The sequence below is a fragment of the Alexandromys fortis genome, unplaced genomic scaffold (genome assembly GCF_014885135.2).
Source record: "Alexandromys fortis isolate MF-2015 unplaced genomic scaffold, M_Fortis_MF-2015_v1.1 scaffold_94, whole genome shotgun sequence".
NCBI lineage: Eukaryota > Metazoa > Chordata > Mammalia > Rodentia > Cricetidae > Alexandromys > Alexandromys fortis.
Window position 1 is genome coordinate 693,199 of NW_026067979.1, and position 19,945 is coordinate 713,143.

Below are 19,945 nucleotides of genomic sequence, written 5' to 3' on the forward strand. Positions count from 1 at the left end.
TTTTTTTTTTTTTTTTTCATTTTACTTTTGGCATTAAAATGCACTGAACTGTTTTACTTACTTTAGTAGTTATAATCGTTAATGTTATCCTTCAGGAGAAAATACAAAGGCTGAAAATAACAATTTAAGTGTACAAGCTCACTTTATGTCCAGACTTTGAATTTTCTAGCAGTCTGTCTGACAGTGGTTGTCCAAAGGGGATTGGACTTTTGCATTGAAATCAGGCTGTGGGCAAGTCTAACACATAGAGTACAAGCCTGCTCTATTCTTGTGACTGCATTAGTTTTTAAACTCGTCTGTCTCTTGGTAAATTATGTCGAGGTCATTTCTTGAGTAGAACAGGATGGCCTGAAAGACTCAGTGATTATTGAAGAGGTCTGTCTCACAGCACCACTTCTCCCCGGAAACCGCCCTCTGGGGAAGCGCTTGTGTGACTGGATGTGACGTGTTGGATTGGGTTTTGGTTGACTTCTCAGTTCCGTGTTAGTCCTTTCGTGTTTGCATCTGTGTACATCTCCGTGTGTGGTGAATAGGAATTGAATAGATGACTTCTTATTTTATGTTTTAGGCCAAGATTGACAGACACCTAAATATTCATGACTTGAGACTATTCTGCAGCTATAAATTTTGAACCTTTGATGTGCAAAGCAAGACCTGAAGCCCACTCCGGAAACTAAAGTGAGGCGTGCTAACCCTGTAGATTGCCTCACCTGTTGTCTGTTTACAAAGTAAGCTTTACATCCAGGGGATGAAGAACACCACCAGCAGAAGACTCGCAAACCCTTTAATTTGATGTGTTGTTTTTTAACATGTATGAAATGTAGAAAGATGTAAAGGAAATAAATTAGAAGAGACTACTTTGTATTGTACTGCCATTCCTAATGTATTTTTATACTTTTTGGCAGCATTAAATATTTTTATTAAATAGACCATTGGTTTGTGTGTGTGTGTGTATGTGTTATCTCAGGACAGCTCCAATTCAAATAGTGGATATTTTCTCATGGGTTCACTCAATTTTATTATAGCTAGAAATTAACATTTAAATGGAAATCAGTTCAAAATACAGGTCACTTGGCTTCAGTAGGCTTTCTAGCTTAAGTAGTACTGGTTAGGCAGAAGTAGCAACAGAAAAGTTACAATATTGTTCTTGTCACTTAGGAAAACAATCTGTAATAGTATTATTGTTTGGTGCAGCTTTTAACATATTTGTCTTGTGTTGGACATTGTGTCTTCTCCAAAATTTCCTTATGTAAAGATGTCAGAGGTTCCTTTCCACTTGTGGCTTCTCCTTTATTCCCCATCTAATTTGCACGATAAGTGGTGGGTTTGGAATATTACCCTCTTAGTGCTGGAGAAAAACTCAAACCATGCAGTAGTCACAGAGCAGCAGTGCTTCCAAGTAGTAAATCATAGACACACCTCCTTCATCCTTTAAAAGTCTGCTTGCATTATGTTCCTTTTTACCCTGTATGCCAAAGTTTCTGGGTAACTTTGAGTTCCTGCTGTATCCTTCCTAAAGAGCTTATTACCCCAGAGTACCACAGCAGGCTTCTTCCCTTTGTGTCAGAATCGCCACGAAATCCGTTCCCCTTCCTCTCATTCGTGGTACACACCTTTCTTAATCCCCTCCAGAGGTGGCCAGAAAGCCCTTCACTTACAACCATAATCATAGAAAGCCATGTGGCTTCTAGTAGTGATACCGTGGACTCCTCAGACTGGACATCTCTGGGCTTGCTCCAACTCAGATCTATTTCTAGAGATTCCATCTTTGGCCTCTGGTTTTGACATACTGATTGTGGTTGATCTCATCTTTGTACAAGTCTTGGTCATGTCCTGAAGTTGATTACATGCAACTTCATTTATTTATTTATTTATTTATTTATTTATTTTTTTAAATATTTATTTATTTATTATGTATACAATATTCTGTCTGTGTGTATGCCTGCAGGCCAGAAGAGGGCACCAGACCCCATTACAGATGGTTGTGAGCCACCATGTGGTTGCTGGGAATTGAACTCAGGACCTTTGCAAGAGGAGGCAATGCTCTTAACCTCTGAGCCATCTCTCCAGCCCCCTACATGCAACTTCTTAAACCCCAGGCCAGATCTCCCTTCAGTGATTCAAACCCTAAATCTATCCCTAACTGGATCCTTAGCCTCCAGAATTGGACATGATCTATATTCCCATTTTCACGTGCTTTGCACTCACTGGGAACTTGAAAGTCCTTCCTGCTTCCTCTACTTAGCTGTGTGCCCCTGTTCACAGCCTGCTAATCTTGTTCACAGACAGTTGCCTTCCGTCCCTGCCTTGGTTAAAGCTTCATTGTGGTGTGGCTTACAGGAGAGACTTCCCTTCGCCTCAGCAGTGCTGCATACTTACAGATTCTCTCAGAATATCTTCACCAACCTGCCCAGGAGTGTACTTCCATGACTCTCAGTTCACACCTCCAGATTCTCATAGAATAAACAGCAAGTATGGTAAGCCATGGTGAATGCACATTTCCCAGTGTCTTGGTTAGGGTTTTTTTGTTGTTGTTATTTAGAGACACCATGACCATGGCAACTCTTATAAAGGTAAAACATTTATTTGGGGTGGCTTACATTTTCAGAGGTTTCGTCCATTATCGTCATGGCAGGACATGGCGGCGTGCAGGCAGACGTTGGTGTTGTAGAGGGTAGCTAAGAGTTCTACATCTTGTGCAAGCAACAGAAAGTAGTCTTAGACACTGGGTGCATTTTGAGCATGAGACCTCAAAAGTCCACAGTGATACACTTCCTCCAACAAGGCCATACCTCCTAAAAGTGCCACTCCCTTTGGGAGCCATCTTTAACAGTCCCAAACTTAAACTAAAGTTCATAGTCTCTTCTGAGAGTCTGTCAGTCTCTTATCTGTAACCGCCAGTAAAATTAAAATTAAAAAAAAAAAAAAACAGGTCACATACTCCCAACATGTAATGACACTGGATATATATTACCTGTTCCAAAGGGAGGATAGTGAGGAAATATTGGACAAAAGCAAGACTGAAAACCATCAGGGCAAATTCCAAACTCAGCATCTTCATGTCTGATGTCAAAATGCTCTTCTTATATCCCACTCCTTCCAGCTTTGTTGATTGCAACACACTTCTTTCTCTTGGGCTGGTTCCACTCCCTGTCAGCCGTTCTCCTCAGCAGCTATCTCATGACTTTGACATCTCCAATATCTTGGGGTCTCCAAGGCAAATCCAGGCTTCAGCTTCACAGCTTCATGGAATGGCCTCTTTAGGCCTCCATTCAGGGACATCCTGACACATGTCTGGCTCAGCAGATTCCTGTAGTCATTGAGGGAAATTCCATAACCCCTTCTATCCTTAACTCCAAAACCACATGGCTGAAGCTTCCGAGTTCTGCTGCTTGTTGCGGATGGAACATGGTCCTCTTGTTCAGTTACATCTTCACCAGCTTCTGCCTTCTAGGTGCTGGGATTAAAAGTGTGCCCCATCACCATTCCCTTAGCCTTCTTTATCACTAGTTGGAATTTAGCTGGGTGGCATCTTGCCCTGAGGTTACCACTCCCTTTAGACAACATATTAATATATTTTCTATTGAGCCAGGCTTCCACAGTTCAATAACTTAGAACCACTTGTCTTCCATGTTTTTACGAGTATGTCCCACTAAGCAACACTTAAAGCGTTCAACTCCTTTCCTAATCCACAGTCCCAAAGTCCATATACCTTAAAGGCACAGTCTGGCCTATCCCAGCACTATCTCGGTCCCGGGTTCCAACTTCTGTCAGGGTTTCTATTGCCCTGAAGAGACACCATGACCACGGCTGTAGGACCCAGCCATGATAAACTCCATAGAGGCCCGAGTCTCAGTAGTTTACCCTAAGACAATACCTGGTTACAAGAAAGACCACAACCTAGACTACGAGGCACCACCCAGAACACACCATCCAAAGGAAATTCCTAACGTTCCAACCATTATAGATAGGATCACCCGCCAGCACACACCCTTCCCTTTTCACCAGGACACCCCTCGACAAACGTCAGGCAATCAGGGGTCCTGAAAGTTAGAAATCTCTCACCCCAACTTTTGCCTTTTAAAACCCAACCCCAACTGAACTCTGGGCTCTCCACACCAATTCGCTGGACACAAGAGAGCTCCAGTCCACAAACTTATGTAAGAATAAAGGCTCTTTGCTGTTACATACAGGTCTCTGTCTCCTAGTTGGTTTTGGGGGGACTCCGTGACCTAGGCATACCAAGGACAACTCATATTTTTCTTTTTTTGACACACAGTTCCTCTATGAAACAGTCCTGGCTCTCCTGGAACTCACCCTGCAGACCAGGCTCAGATCAGGATCTCAGAGAGATCCACCTGCCTCTGCCTTCCGAGAGCTGGGATTCCCACCTCCTTCCAGCACAGCAACTCTTATAAAAGAAAAACATTTCATTGGGGTGGCTTATGTTTTCAGAGATTTAATCCATTACCATTGTGTTTCCGATATGGTAGCAGGCAGGCAGACACGGTGCAGGAGAAGCAGCTGAGAGTCCCACATCTTGACTCACAGGCAATAGGAAGTGGTTTGTCTAACTGGGCGTGGCCTGAGCACATATGAGAACTGTTTCCACACACAGTTCAGCAGTCAGGAGGCAGCCATAAAAGGAACCTGGCTAGGGTCTGAGCGTGAAGATAGAGGCAGCAGACCCGGGACTACAGAACCTGCATGGCTCCACACGTGAAGTCTGGAAGATTTCCAGCTGCATCCAACAAAGATGCACAGGGACTGGAAGTGGTTCAGCAGGCTGGGGTCTGTGAGACCCAGGCCTGAGGGGAGTTCATACACATTCACTAACACAACTGGATGCCATCTGGAAGGCTCTGCAGCGCTAGACTGCTTCCAGGTTTATCTGCCGCAATCTTGACTCCAATTGGAGGGTATTGAGAGGGTATTAAGAGGTAGGGCCTCATTGGAGGGGACTGAAGTAGATCTAAGAAAAGATTAGCTCCTCTCAGAGTGAACTGTTATGAGTCAGCCTAGAGCTGAATGCTGTTTAATTCATAAAGCTCACTGCCTCAGGCATTTTGTTATATAAAGAAAATGGACAAAGACATTGTCCATAAACATTTGCTGAATGATTACTATTTTCAAAATTATCTCAAGATGATAAATTTATTTATTTAATACATTTATGCGGGGTGGTGATGGTGTATGTCTTTAATCTCAGCATTCAGGAGGCTGAGGCAGGAGGATCATCTCTGTGAGTTCGAGGCCAGCCTGGTCTACAAGAGCTAGTTCCAGGACAGGCTCCAAAGCTACAGAGAAACCCTGTCTCGAAAAACTGAAACAAACAACAACAACAAAACCCAAAACCCATTTATTTATTTACACACACACACACACACACACACACACACACACACATGTTCTGTGTGTGTGTCTGTCCTAGGAACTAAACTCAGCTCGTCAGGCTTAGAGCAAGCACTGTTGACTGCCGAAGCTATCTCATTAGCCATCTTCACTGTTTTTGTTGTGTGTGCTGCTGTTTAAAGCCAGGAATGGGAGCTGGAGGTAGGGAAATGGTTCATTGGTTAAGAACATTTGTTGCTCTTGCAGAGGATCCAGGTTCAGTTCCCAGCATCCACATGGTGGCTCACAACCATCCATAACTTCAGTTCTAGGGCATCTAATGCCCTGTTTCTGACCTCTGCTGGCAGTAAGCACACACTTGGTGCACATACATACATGTAAGCAAAATACTCATAAATACATCTAATTTTTTCCAATATAAAAATCCAGGTATGATTGATCATACTTGTCTGGAGATGGAGGCAGGAGAGCAAAGATAGTTCAAGCCTGATGTAGGTTTCAGAACAAAATCTTATTTTTAAAAATGAGGTAAAAATTAAAATTTTTCTGTTGTTTATTTGAATAATCTTTTTGTTGTTGTTTTGTTTTTTGAGTCAGGGCTACAAAAGACAGTATGTAGTTCTGACTCTTGTGCAACTCACTGTTGTAACCGGGCTGACCTCACAGAGATCTGCCTTCTCTACCTCTGGAGAGTTGCCACCTCTACAGAATTAATTTTTTTTTCTTTCTTCTTTCTATTTATTTGTTGCAGTGGAGGTGTACACCTTTAATTCCAGTAGTCAGGAAGCAGGCAGATCTCTGTGAGTTTGAGGCCAGCCTGGTGTACAGAGCAAGTTCCAGGACAGCTAGGGCTAACCAGAGATTATCATGTCTCCAAAAAACTAAAATAAAATTAAATTAAACATTTTAAAATGTGAGTTATTGAAGAAAATTTTCTATCAAAAATAAATAAAACTGCTTGAGAATAGTGTTTGGGCCCTTCTTTGTTGTTTAGTTTTTTAAGACAGGGTTTCTCTGTCACTGGCTATACTGGAACTAGCTCTGTAGACCAGACTGGCCTGAACTCACAGAGATCTGCCTGCCTACCTCTGCCTCCTGAGTGCTAGGATTAAAGATGTGCACCACCAGCCCAACTTAGGTCCTCATTTTGAGCTCCACTGTTAATAGTTGTATTTATCTATTATGTATAAGATGTTGCTCCTCCATGTACACCTCCATGCCAGAAGAGGGCACCAGACCTCACTCTAGAAGGTTGTGAGCCACCATGTGGTTGCTGGGAAGTGAACGCAGGATCTTTGGAAGAGCTGAGCCATCTCTCCAGCTCTGTCAACTGAACTTTTGACGGACACTTGTGCCCTCTGAACTTGTCTTGGCCGAGTCTACTGGGCACCCCCTACATCTGAAACAGTCATGTGCCTGGGTCAAGGCAGGCCAGAATTCAGTTCTTCCTGACCTCACACAGGCTGCTCTTCTCAGGCCTCAGAGCTGAATGACATGGATTCTGTTCAGTTAGACTGTGTACATCTGGGATGAGCTGCTGTGAGGTCCAAATTGTCTCTAGCACACCTCTCATGGCCACTACATGTGAAAAGACGTCAGCGGAAGGGCATGGATCATTCTCCCAGGCAGTAGAGGGAGCTGCTCATATGGGACTTGAACTCATATTTTGTCAGGCTCGGCAGCAAGCACCTTATCCGTCTTGTTGGATGTGACACCGTCTTTTCACAGAGCTCATAAAATAAATTATTTTGGTTCTCTTAAATTTGTTAAAACTTGCTCTGTGGCAAGAATATCATCACTGTTAGAGATCCCATGGCCAGAGTGTACCCCTGTTAGATGAAGTCTGTTAAGTCCATATGTGTATGATGTAGCTTAACTTGAAGTTGGATTTTGTTTGGATGATATATGGACAGATTAACAGCAAGACACTGAAGTCACTTACCACTGTTCTGTCAGGACCAGACTAACTTCTTATGCTTGTTACTCTTTACTGTATGAAACTGTAAGGCCTGATGTTCACTGCATTTAAGAATTGCATGGTTTGGCCGAGTGGTGGTGACACAGGCTTTTAATCACAGCAGGGAGGCAGAGGCAGTCAGATCCGAATTTGAGGCCAGTCTGGTCCAGAGAGTTCCAGAACAGCGAGGGCTACACAGAGAAACTGGATTCAAAAACAAGAAGGATAAAAAGGACTGCTCAGTCTAACAGGTAGCCTTTCGTCCTCCTAGTTTCACTCTGACATCACTGTAACAGTTATCCTGCGGAAAAGCAGCTGACACCAGCTGGACTGCAGCCCTGTAGACTAGAAAATAAACTCATGGCTCCATTCCACTAGGCTTGTGATAATTTATCACAGTAGGAACAGGAAGTTAGCACAGTACTGATTTATTTTTATTATATATATATATATATTTTTTTTTTTTTTTTTTTTGCTTTTCGAGACAGGGTTTCTCTGTGGCTTTGGAGCCTGTCCTGGAACTAGCTCTGTAGACCAGGCTGGTCTCGAACTCACAGAGATCCGCCTGCCTCTGCCTCCTGAGTGCTGGGATTAAAGGCGTGCGCCACCATCGCCCGGCTACAGTACTCATTTAAAAAGGGATACTTTTCAGACAAACTGTTTAGGAAATAAAGTTTTATTGTACAAAATTTACATTTACTGTATATAACAAGTATATCAACTAGAACCTCTTTGAGGTTTTTCTGTGAAAACCATTTCCAACATATCCCCGAAAGTATACATTTCGGTATAGCATATATCCAGCAGCTCATTTTATGATTTCTTTGGGATGAGGCGAGAAGGCTCAAAACTGATCAAAACAGTGCAGGAGGAAGGCCGCTGCCGAAGAGGAGACGCCAGGAGCTGGGGATCTTCCATGGCAAGGCAGATGCTGTGGGGTTGTTACTCTGTAACAGAACCGCAAAAGACAGTTTTATCTTTAATATCGCCACTCAAATCTCCTTTGGTCCTGACACTTGTAGCTAAAGCAACAAGTTTTGTACATAATTAGATAAAATAATGTTTCTAACCTTCATCTCAAATATGTTCCCCGCTTCCCACCCAAGTGCTGGGATTAAAGGTGTGCAACATCCCTCTTTGTAAGGCCTACAGGCTCATTTCTGAGTATATGCACTGGCTAATTTTGTGTCAACTTGACACAAGCTAGGGTCATCAGAGAGGAGGGATCCTCAGCTGAGGAAATGCCTCCAAGAGATCCACCTGTCAGGCATTTTCTCAACTAGTGAGCAATGAGGAAGGGCTCAACCCATTGTGGGTGGTGCCCTCCCTGGCCTGGTGGTAGTGGGTTCTATAAGAAGCTGGGCAAGCCAGTAAGCAGCTCCCCTCCATGGCCTCTGCATTAGCTTCCACCCCCAGGTTCCTGTCCTGTTTGAGTTCCTGTTCTTTCTTCAGTAACGAACAGCAATGTCGAAGTGTAAGCCAAACAAACCCATTCCTCCCCAAGTTCTTTTTCATCATGGTCTTTTGTCACAGCAATAGAAACCCTAACTAAGAGTATAGCATTCACTCCACGACAGGAAAAGATATGTCAATTACAGTATATTCAATAGCCATGGTAATGCTCACATGGCCACAGCAACACTACTTTCCTACAGCACTGTGCCGCACAGAATTCTGGTTTATTATTATAAGAAGTTGCCTGGGGCAGCACTTGGAGTACACACCTTTAATCCAGCCCTGGGAGGCAGAGTTCAAGCTTCAGAACAATCAGAGCTACACAGAGAGAACATGTACCACAAAGTAAACCTACCAACCAAACAAAACCACAAAACAAAAAGTTTTTCTTTTTTTTTTGACTTGAACAGTGAGCACACTGAGGAACGTAGGGCTTTCCTGTCTGCCTTAATCAAACAATGAGATAACAGATCAGTTACTGTCCTCCTTTATTCTCAAGTTTGGCTCAAAATAAGCTATGTAAAGATGTTTATTTACTGAACAAACTTTCATCTCTTTAGTCTACTTACACATAAAATGCAAGTTAATGAACACAGAAAGAATCAGATCAGAGACTTACAGACGGTTTGACTATTTGAAGCCATTCATTAAGATACTCGACAAGACTGACTGCATCTGGGATATTGTCCCCTTCTGAAACGAACTTCAGCAGAACTGCCATTTGGATTTCTTTAGAACAGCTACAAGAAATAAGGAGAACAATTCAGTGTTTTCTACTGATACGAGATGCTTATTGTAGTGTGTGAATCTTTACAGTTAAGTTAGCATGCCTCATGTTAGACAAAAGACATCACTTTGTAAGAAAGAATTATTTTTACCTCCTATTGTCCCATATGTTCGGCTTCCCAGGAGCTGGGGAAATATGCAAGTATGTGCCTCATTCTCATTCTCAGGGAAAACCAACCTTTCTATTTTTAGCCATTAATACATGAACTGTGTTCTGATCTACTTCAAAAGCCTACTTTGAGCCGTGCAGTGGTGATTTCTGAGTATATGCACTAGCTAATTTTGTGTCAACTTGACACAAGCTAGGGTCATCAGAGAGGAGGGATCTCTCTGACTTGGGAGGCAGAGGCAGGCAGATCTCTGTGAGTTTGAGGCCAACCTGGTCTGGTCTACAAGAGCTAGGCCCCAAATCTACAAAGAAACCCTGTGTCAAGAAAAAAAAAAAAAGGGAAGGAAATGAAACATAAACATAATATAAATAAATTGTTCCAGAAAAACAAACTGAAAAGCTCATACAGTTTTGGTGAGAGAAATTTTAAATGTTTTCAAAATAAAAAACAGGAGGGGCTAGAGATCTGGCTCAATGGAAAGTTCTTGCAGAAGTAGCATTTCTGAGGACCTGGGTTTAATCCCTAAATCAGTGGAAGGGGGCAAAAAACTCATAAAAATCCATAAACAATAAGAAGTTCAATCAAGAATAAAATCTAATGTGCCATGCACCATGGGCATTAGCCCTGCCAGTGAAGAGATTAAAAAAGCTAAAAATGCAGAATGCTAGACCCCTTGTTTGAATCCTGGCTCTATTTATTATGTGTATAGCTGTGAGGAAGTCATTTAAGCTCATAGCTTTTGAACTATTTTTCTTATGTGGTTAGCAAAGGTATCTGTAGTGAACCATGCATCAACAGCACAGCAAAGTGCCAAGCACCATCATGTTGGTTACTTATAACAGTTATTAGCCACAATACTCCTTCAGGGTCTGCAAAAGCAAACCTCATTGATTATTTCTAAGACAGTTTCACGATGTAGCCCAGACTAGACTTGAACTCTCAATCCTCCTGCCTTAGAGTCCTAAGTGTGGGACTACAGGCGTGCTGACACTGTGTCCAATGAGCAGAGGAAGGGTGTGTTTGCCCACAGGCAATCTGAGGGGCACAGGGGTGGTGCTCATCCCATCTCTTCCCAGCAGGGGTGGAGCAGAATATACGGCACAGGACGTCAGCAGACGCCTCCCCTGCAAGGTGCGATAGTTTTCACCTTTCATTTGCACCTTGTGTATAATTCATAGACTAATCAAAACAAACTGTACACAAATGTCTAAAACAATTATAAACCATGTTGTGGGTATGCACTGAATAAAGGCAAAATGTGTGATGCTGAACAGTGCTGTTTAGAACTGAGTTCTTCTGCACAGCTGAAGGCAGTGCTAATTTCAGCTGGATAACCTGGAGGTGCATGTGTAACCACCAGGGTGACCATGAAGAGAACCTCTATAGAAAGGTTACAAGTCTATTTCAGAGGCAGAGAGCAAGCATACATAAACTCTTTCATGAGGACCCAAGTTCAATCCTTTGAACCACAAACAACTATACAACACAAAGGGAAAAGAGAAAAGAATCAAAATCTATCACTACAAAACATCAAGAAACATAAGAAATGGCAAACAGAAAGTTGTAAAACACACAAAAAACAAATGGCAAATGACAAAAGTCCTTCCTCATTAGTAATTGTTTAGTAAAGGATTAAACACTATAAGAGAACAGAGATAAGTCAGTCTGGTGATGCATGCTTTAGTTCTAGCACTTAGGAGGTAACTACAGGAAGATCACAGGTTGAGCTATTAAAGTAAGTTGAAGGTCAGCCTACAGTACAAACAGATTCCATGCTCTTGGGAAGTGGAAACAGGAGGATCAGGGGATCAAGGCCAACTTGGGCTATGCAGACGATGAGACACAAAGAGACAAACTCACCTTTCATCATAGAGTGTTTTTGTGATGCCACCTCCAGGAATGCGGATACAAAATTCAGAATCACTCATTTCAGGAATGCACTTACTTTTTTCCATTTCTAGCCAGTTAAGGCTCTTTATTTTATTTTGAACACTCTTTTGCATAGAAGGTGTAAGCAGATACCGGAAGGGAGTACTAGAAAAATCAAATTTTTTTTTAAAAAGTTAGAAATACCAGAGAATCCCATCTCAAAAATCAAAGAAGCAAACAAGTCAGATCTTAGAATAGTAAGAATAGTTCATATACTACTTTATTAACTTTGTTTGGGATAAAGTATAAAAGCTTCTATTTCTGGTAAATTTTGTCTTTTTTTTTTTATTTAAGAACTCACTCTGAGCCAGGTGGTGGTGGCACACACCTTTAATCTGGGAGGCAAAGGCAGGTGTGTCTTTGTGAATTCAAGGTCAGCCAGGTCAACGGAGTACAGAGCGAGTTCCAGGATAGCCAGAGCTACACAGAGAAACCCTGCCTTGGAAAAAAAAAATCATAGCAATAGCAAGAACGTACCTTCGAAGTTGTACATCATTACGGTGGTATGAATGGCTGCTTGAAAGAACAATAATCCTGGCACAGCAGCTACTTTTCACCCAGACCAGCAATTTTTCACAGAATGACTTGGATTTATACTTTGTAAGCCATTGAGACAATAGAAAGAAAGTAAGAAATTGAGTTCTGAGTATAAAAATAACCTATGTAACCATTTATCTATCAACTTCACATGATAATAATATGACTTACTGACACACTAAAATGATCAGTACCCTCAAATCCACTTACTTCTTTTAAATTGAAAAGGAAGGGCAAAGATCAATGACTTAAAATATCTTTATAATCATAAAATAAATTGTGAAAAATGTAGATCTCTATCCTAAGGAAAACTTCCCTTCCCTTTACTTAATCTATTGTACTTAATAACTAACTACATAGTTATATACAAGGTATTCTTATTAAAAATTTCATTGCACTATGATCACAAGTAGAGGTAAGTAGAATAATTTTAAAAAAGGAATAATCAGGTGAACACAAAGTAATGAATATCTGGCTTTGATTTCTCAAAGAAATCAATACTGAGAAGAACAGAAAGATGAGGGCAACAGTTAAGAATACCAACTAAAGGATGTAACTGCCAAGTGTAACATGTCAGCCTTGACTGGATCTAGAGCATAAAGATTTTTGAAAATTGGGAAGATCTAAATACACTGAATGGCACTTCCAAGTCGGTAATAATAGTGTCAGGGTTAAGAATGATGTTGTGGTTGTGAGACTGTCCTTGTCTTTAGTATAGTCGTCCCCACCCCCACTCCCGGCCCCATGACTGGGATGGAACTCTGAGCCTCAAATACATACACCACTCAGCAGAGCTTGGGTATCTGTCCTTGTTCCTCAAAGCTGTGTGGATATTTAAGGATGAAATATATTAAGTGTGTTTGCCTAGTAAGACCAAGGTCCTGGGAGTAATTTTTAAAACTGGAAAAACAAAAAGAAAAGCAAAAGCACTCCCAACAAACAAATATAAAAGCATCATCATGGGAAAAAACACAAATGTAGCTAGAGTGGTGCAATGGTGCATTTAAAAACAACGCGACACAGAAAGAGAATGAGCAGGCACGCCACTGTGAGGCACAGATGAACTCACCCAGAACGCTGCCGAAACATCTGCTCTAGGGTCGGTCACCTCTATCATAATGATTTACCTTATCATTGTGTGTTCTTGGATAGCTGATAATATTCTCTTTCTTCACTTGGAAGAATTCTTACTTGTATTCTTTCTCATATATATTATATTTAGGTAAAAAAATAGAAACTATGCTACAGTTAACTTTTCCAGTAAACTCTTTTTTTTTTTTTTCTGGGGAGCTGTTCAAGACAGGGTCTCACTATGTAGCTCTGGCTGTCCTGGAACTTGCTTTGTAGACCATGGTGACCTTGAACTCAGAGATCCACCTGCCTCCACCTCACTAAACTCTTAACAGGGAATGATAGTACACATCAGAGAGGCAGAGTCTAACTCTTAACTACATAACAGATTCTGGTCTCCAAAAACAAAAACCTTCTGTTTTTCTGACCCCCTGAACAGATAATAAATAATCAACAGAAATTCAGTAAACATTTGATAGAGTCTCATAGGTCCTTATAGAGAATTAATTTTGAGAGACAGAAAGCCCCTGAGTGCTACAGAGATAAATACTTTGCACTGGTATGGACCTTAAGTTTATTGACACATATTTAAGATCAATTTTGTTATATGTAAATTTCTGCTCTTGATTAAGGTATTGTGTTTGTGCAGCTCATTTAAAAATGTAATGTATAATTAAGAAATACAGGTTAATAGTCATCTATAATAGTCAAGCTTGTAGTCATGTTAGTTAGGTATTCTTCTAGATATTCAGATGGATAGGTATTCTTCAAACCTTTCAACAACAGAATATGGCATTTAAAATGTTTTAAGAATTGAGGACTTCATGACAACGAGATACATCTGCTCCTGGCAGCACCAATCTACTTTAAGAGGATGATGGGCATAGAAGAGGCTCCTTAGGAGTTTGTTAGCCATTTGGGCAAAACACTGCTCTTGCCTGGACTGTTTGATGGTCTGCTGTATGAACTGAACATGCAAGACCCACAGAAAAATGACTGCTGAATTTGCCTAAAGGTGAGACAGTCCTTCATTCCTGCTTCATGAAAGAATCTGCCAGACATTCTGCAGGATACAGAAGAAAGTGACAAACTGCCAGTAGAAGCAAAATAGTCTTTCAAATTTCCTGCTTCATGGAAAAGTCTACTGGATACTATGAGCCTGTAGGCTGAAGATGAATGACCCAATGATACAGAAGAACTTTGGGTAACTGTCCAGGCAGTGGGATGTCTCTATAAATTCTAGAGTTTTCAAAGTTGCTTACAACGCATTTCCTGTTAATTTAGGTAATATTATATCTTTTTGGGGTCTTTGATGGAGAGGAAGACAGTTATAGTTTTCCTTTGTTATGATAAAAGATAAAGTAGATATAAATATTGTAACTGTAATTCTTGCTTGATACCTGTTTTGTTATATGTAATTTTACTATGTTAAAGTCAAAATCTTCCTTTTTATTTAGACAGAAAAGGGGAGGTGATGTGGGATTCCCCTCTGTATGCTGTGAATATGTTTTATTACCATTGGTTACTAAAGAAACTGCTTTGGGCCTATGGCAGACCAGAATAGAGCAAGGCAAGAATTCCAAGCAGAGATAGAGAAGAGAAGGCCAGAGTGAGAGAGGCCATGTAGCTACTGAAGGAGACAAACACCCTGGAACCTTTCTGGTAGGCTACAACCTCGTGTGATATACAGATTAACAGAAATGGGTTAATTTAAGATGCAAAAGTTAGTTAACAAGAAGCCTAAGCCACTGTTGTAATTAAGTGTTGTAATTAATATAGTTTCTGTGTTATTCTCCGGGTCTGGGCGGCCGGGATACAAACAAGCAGGCTCTATTTAGGTGCTCCAGGCACCTGAGGGCTTCAAGGAGGAAAAGATGTGATTTGACCTGGTTCAGATGACTGGTATTATTGTTGTAACACAGATTGTTAAGTGTTTATGGAGGTGAAACAGAAGCTTGAGTGATGACAATAGTTTTATAAAATTGAGTAGTGACTAGAGCAGTTTGGATAAACAATTCATATACTAAAAATTTTCTGCAGTGCGGCCTGAATTGAGAATGTAATAAAAACTTACAAGTCACAATTCCTTCCAGTATAAAAATTCAATGATAGTAAACAAAACTGAAATATCATAAACTTTTTATCAAAATCAGACCTTTCCTAAGTGTACATAACACAGGAGAAATGATTCTATGTCTTGATTTTCAATGCTTGTTTCACTTTGTGTTTTGTTGCTATACTTTAATGAATTTAAAAAAGTAAATATACCAACCTTAATGAAAATTGATCTTAACTGAAGCACCACTAGCTTCCGTGAAGGTAATGCATATACTACAAGGAGAAGAAAGGAAATTACAGGATAGGCTACAATGAAGAAGCTGCTAAGTTGAAATTATTAGTATGATCAGTTAACACTTGAGTACAATAGCTTTTGCACTTAAATATTTTCAACAGTTAAAATAAAGGCTTTAGAACTAGTGTACAAGTGTGAAGACCAGAGTCTGGATCCCGAGAACCCACATGTGATGGTTAGCATTGTCCACCTGACTCTATCTGGAACCAACTAAAACACCCCTGTGAGGGATTTGACTAGACCATCTGAGATAGGAAGATCCTCCCTAAACCTGGGTAGCATCTTCTGGTGGCACCTCATATAAAAACTACATGGAAAAGGAAGCTCTTGCTTTTTGCTTGTTAGCCCTCACTCACTTTAGCTGGTGAGTTAATCTATCCTGTTTTAGATTAGCAGAGCAGTGAGTTTCACCATAGCATTTCAAGTGTCACTGTATTTTGTTCCTTCGAGCCTATTCCTAGTTTAAAAGAACTCAGGCTGGACATGTTCATTCACAGGAGGGCCAGGAGTTCCAGAAAAGCTGATGCTATATAGTCTCAAATAACTAAATATTCTACATAGAAAAAAATGCCATAGACATACCTTCAGTATTTATACTGAGTTCGTCTGAATTTTCTTCTGCAGTTGCGTAAGGGTTATTACCAACCATGGGCACTAGGCAATCAGTATAGAAATAACCAATCTTAGACATGTTCAGTGTAGAAATAATCAGATCAATTGCAAGCTGGCCAACATTTCCAACGGATACTGCCGGCTGAAATAAAAAAGATATGCGCTATGAATCACCAAAATTGGCAGCACTTTTAAGTTTAGATAGCAAGAATACCGAATGCTTATGCTTAGGCACACAGCAAGACACCAATTCTTTTACAAAGTAAAACAAACCAACAAACTTGCTGCCCTTGTAAGGCTTCCATTCTACTAAGGAAGGGGTTTGTTTGTGATAGCTTTAATGCGTACAGTAGTGTCATGAAAGAATACAGTGTATGCGTGTGTGCTGTTTTCAGTAGGGTGATCAAGAATAGGCTTACTCTAGGTGACAAAAGGCTACAGACTTCACGAAGAAGGTAAAGGGGAGAGCCACAGTTGCTAACAGTATTTTCAAGGTAGGGAAAAAGGGGAAGAGCTAAGGTATGAACAACAACCAAATCTTGGGTGTTCTTTCAGTTAGCCTGCTACACTATTTACTTCAGAGTTTGGAATGACTGTATCCCCACATTAAACACAAGCACACACATACACACTCTCTCTCTCCCCCATGGCTTCAAAGAGCCAAATAGTTACCTTTACCGTACAAGAGTTTTCTGAACTCTAATCTACTGGACACGCCATGTGCTTATTAGTACAGGCCACTCAATTCATATAAAGCTAAATTTCTGCCCAAACCTCTCCTGTTTTGTATTTCACAAAAGAACAATATTATTTGTTTGCTTAAACCAGGGATTTTCTTACTTTTCCTTTACACCTAGTAATGTAATATGCAAATAATTTTATCACCAAAAATATCTTTTCTGTCGCATACGCCGCTTCCTGGCGTGTGGGCACAGGTGCTTGTAGACACATGCATGGAGACAAGTGGATAATGCTGGGTGTGGGCATCTTGCTCGGTTACTGTCTTGGTGCCTTGAGATAGGATCTCTGAGTGAACCTAGAGCTAGGCTGGTGACCAGGAAGACTCAGTGCTCCTTCTATCTCCGCCCTCCATGGTGCTGGGGTTACAGGCCAACAAAGCCACAGTTTTTATGTGAGTGCCAGTAATGCTAGGTCCTCAAGATTGAGCTATAAGAGCTCTCACTGAGCCATCTCCTGAAGCTGTTTGTTATATTTTTAAACATAGATAACAGTCTATGTACGTGTCCCAAGGCAAGGAACACCTTCTTTTGAATGGCAGTCTTCCCTGGCTACTTTTCCACTCTCTCTTTGACCCAGACTTCTGGTTACTTCCTGTAATTTCCCCAAGGATTTTGCTACTTTTGGGTAAAACCATCAGTCTTATTATACTACTGGATTATGCCCACTGGTATATAAACATACGACAGTACTTTGATTCCTTTGCATTTTTTTTTTTTTGATTTTCGAGACAGTGTTTCTCCATAGCTTTTGGTTCCTGTCCTGGAACTAGCTCTTGTAGACCAGGCTGGCCTCGAACTCAGAGAGATTCACCTGCCTCTGCCTCCCGAGTGCTGGGATTAAAGGCATGCGCCACCACTGCCCGGCTTGCAAAATTTATTTTTAATTTTATGAGCATTGATGTTTTGCCACCGGAGTCACATCCTCTGTAACTAGAATCACAGGCATTTGTGAGCTGCCATGTGTGTGCTGGGAATTGAACCCAGGTCCTCTAGAAGAGTAGCTAGCGCTCTTAAACACTGAGCCATCTCTCCAGCCCCTCCCCCCTTTATTTTCAAAACAATTTTCTTTCATTTTTTGAGACAGGATCTCTCTGGGTAGCCCTGGAATGCAACACATTAATCAGGCTGACCGTGAACTCAGAGATCTGCCTTCTGAATGCTGAGATTAAAGGCTTGTGCCACTACCACCCTTATAGGAATTCTTAAAATTAAAAAAAAAAAAGTGTACTTTTGATGCCATAGTACCTTCATTGCCACACCACTTCTCAGGCCTCTAGAAAGCTAAAATGCTCTCGCAGTGGTCCACTACAGAGTAGGCAGGAACTTTGTCTCCAATACATGAACACATATGCCCTACCTCAGTGGTTCTCAACCCTCCTATGCTGCCCCCTTCTACCCCATTCCTCATGTTGTGGCTTACAATCATTTTCACTGCTACTTTGGAATTTTGTTACTGTTTATGAATTGTCACATAAACATCTGTGTTTTCAGATAATCTTAAGCCCTTATGGGCAGTTCAACACCAAAAAGGGGTGGGACTTGACCCACAGGTTGAGGACCCCTACTCTATCTCCACTTCTCCCAGTTATGTGACCACCCAGCAAACAGCATTCTTCACCATTTCGTTAGTAACTTGCTTGCCCCCTTGAGCACCTACTAATGGTGCCACTCCCAAACGAACACTTTGTAAAGACTTACCTGCTTGAAACATAAGAGATCTCTGTCTCTCCTTTTATAGCAAACACTACATTCTCCTCTGGTCCCATCTAGGTCACTGGGCCTCAGGCCTACTCTCTCCACGTAGCACTCTAAATTCTTTGCAGTTTTCTAGGCATATGTGCTTTGGTTTTGCCTAAAAGGCATCCATTTCTCAGGGCACTCCTAGCCTCATCTTTTTGGCCACCAATTTGTCTAAGAGATCAAAAGCCCCTTGTGTTTCTCCTGTCAACGTTTCAAAATTTAAAAACATTTTTAAATGATGCGTCTGTGAGTACATACACATGTGAGCTCAGCAACCCGAGGGAGCCCCAAGAGTGTCAGGGCCCCTAGAGTTGCAGTTATACGCCACTGTGAGCCTGTAACTGAACTCCATTCTCTGCAAGAACCCTACAGCTTCTAATAAGCGAGCCATTTCTCTAGCTCCTTAACCCTCATTTTTTGTTGTCCTGGTTGGTTTATTTATTCAGGAAAGGTCAACCTCCTTCAGGATGTTCTGTAGATGCCTTCCAGGCTCAGTCTTGGAGTGCTGGGAATACAAACTTGTTCAAAGCACTCCTGGCCTTCCTCCGGTCCATGATCTCATTTCTGTATCTTTTTACAACCTTTCGTCTTCTTATTTATTGCTTTTACTGATGTACATGTGTTTCTAACTACATTGTAAACTTTGATGACAAGCATCTCTTCTAACAGTCACTGTAACAGAATGCGTATCAAAAAATGACTAAACCAGGACAAAGTCTACAACTGCCCATAAGCTAAGGTAGTAACTGCAATTGATGGCCTAGATCAGTACTGACCCAATCTACCTGAAAAAGAGACTTTCATGGATAAAACCTAAGGATTTTCCCCCACGCTACTTATGTGCCACGCATCTGCAATCTACAAACATTACAGTCGACAGGCAACGAACGCTACAGCAAGCAGGCTAGTTTTGGTGGCGCTGACAGCGACAACCTCCAGAAGCAGCAACAAGAGCCCGGTTCTCCTAAAACCAGGTGGCGTTTTCCGGGTCGGGATGGCGACAGCGCCAAACTCAAGTGGAGACTCACCATCAGGAGTGTGAAGTTCGTTAGGTCGGGGACCGACTCCCCGCAGGGAACGAACATGATTACAACGGGCGGAAAAATAGCAGGAGCACGAGCACAGACCGGAGCGCAGGAGGCGGAACACGTGACCTGCCGGGGTCCTTCGGGTCCTTCGGGCGGCCGGCGCTCTGCCTGAGCGTAGCGCGGAAAGAGGCCTCCAGCGCGTGGCCGACTGCCTTTCCCGGGCCTCAGGTGGGGGACCGACACACGAGGACGTGGGGACCGCGCGTGGGGGCGGG

At 41.7% G+C, this 19,945-nt stretch overlaps 2 protein-coding genes across 4 annotated transcripts in view; one reads left to right on the plus strand and one right to left on the minus strand.

The window, feature by feature from the left end:
- Window positions 1-929, plus strand: part of Ptpn2 (protein tyrosine phosphatase non-receptor type 2) — a 60,775-nt gene extending 59,846 nt beyond the window's left edge. For all 3 annotated transcript variants that reach the window (XR_007594590.1, XM_050157908.1, XM_050157907.1), the window contains one exon: window positions 569-929. Coding sequence is in view for 2 of the 3 variants with exons in the window: in XM_050157908.1 (XP_050013865.1) it covers window positions 569-590 (22 nt within the window). In the remaining variant the exon portion in view is untranslated. The remainder of the gene's footprint in view (window positions 1-568) is intronic.
- A 7,038-nt stretch (window positions 930-7,967) lies between these two features.
- Psmg2 (proteasome assembly chaperone 2) lies at window positions 7,968-19,828 on the minus strand. Its single transcript, XM_050157902.1, has 7 exons — window positions 19,671-19,828; window positions 16,133-16,304; window positions 15,470-15,528; window positions 12,067-12,185; window positions 11,521-11,694; window positions 9,384-9,504; window positions 7,968-8,256 (listed from the first exon to the last, which is right to left on the minus strand). The coding sequence occupies exons 1-7, from the start codon at window positions 19,725-19,727 to the stop codon at window positions 8,164-8,166; spliced, it is 795 nt and encodes a 264-aa protein (XP_050013859.1). The 5' UTR covers window positions 19,728-19,828; the 3' UTR covers window positions 7,968-8,163.
- Between the last annotated feature and the right edge of the window lie 117 nt (window positions 19,829-19,945).

What these genes read in the sequence shown, in the direction of transcription:
- Psmg2 (XM_050157902.1), bottom strand. Translation starts at nt 19,727, where the DNA reads ATGTTCGTTCCCTGCGGGGAGTCGGTCCCCGACCTAACGAACTTCACA. An exon ending in CGAACTTCACACTCCTGATG is followed by an intron (nt 16,305 to 19,670) that starts GTGAGTCTCCAC and finishes TTTTTATTTCAG; the next exon opens with CCGGCAGTATCCGTTGGAAA. An exon ending in ACTCAGTATAAATACTGAAG is followed by an intron (nt 15,529 to 16,132) that starts GTATGTCTATGG and finishes TTCTCCTTGTAG; the next exon opens with TATATGCATTACCTTCACGG.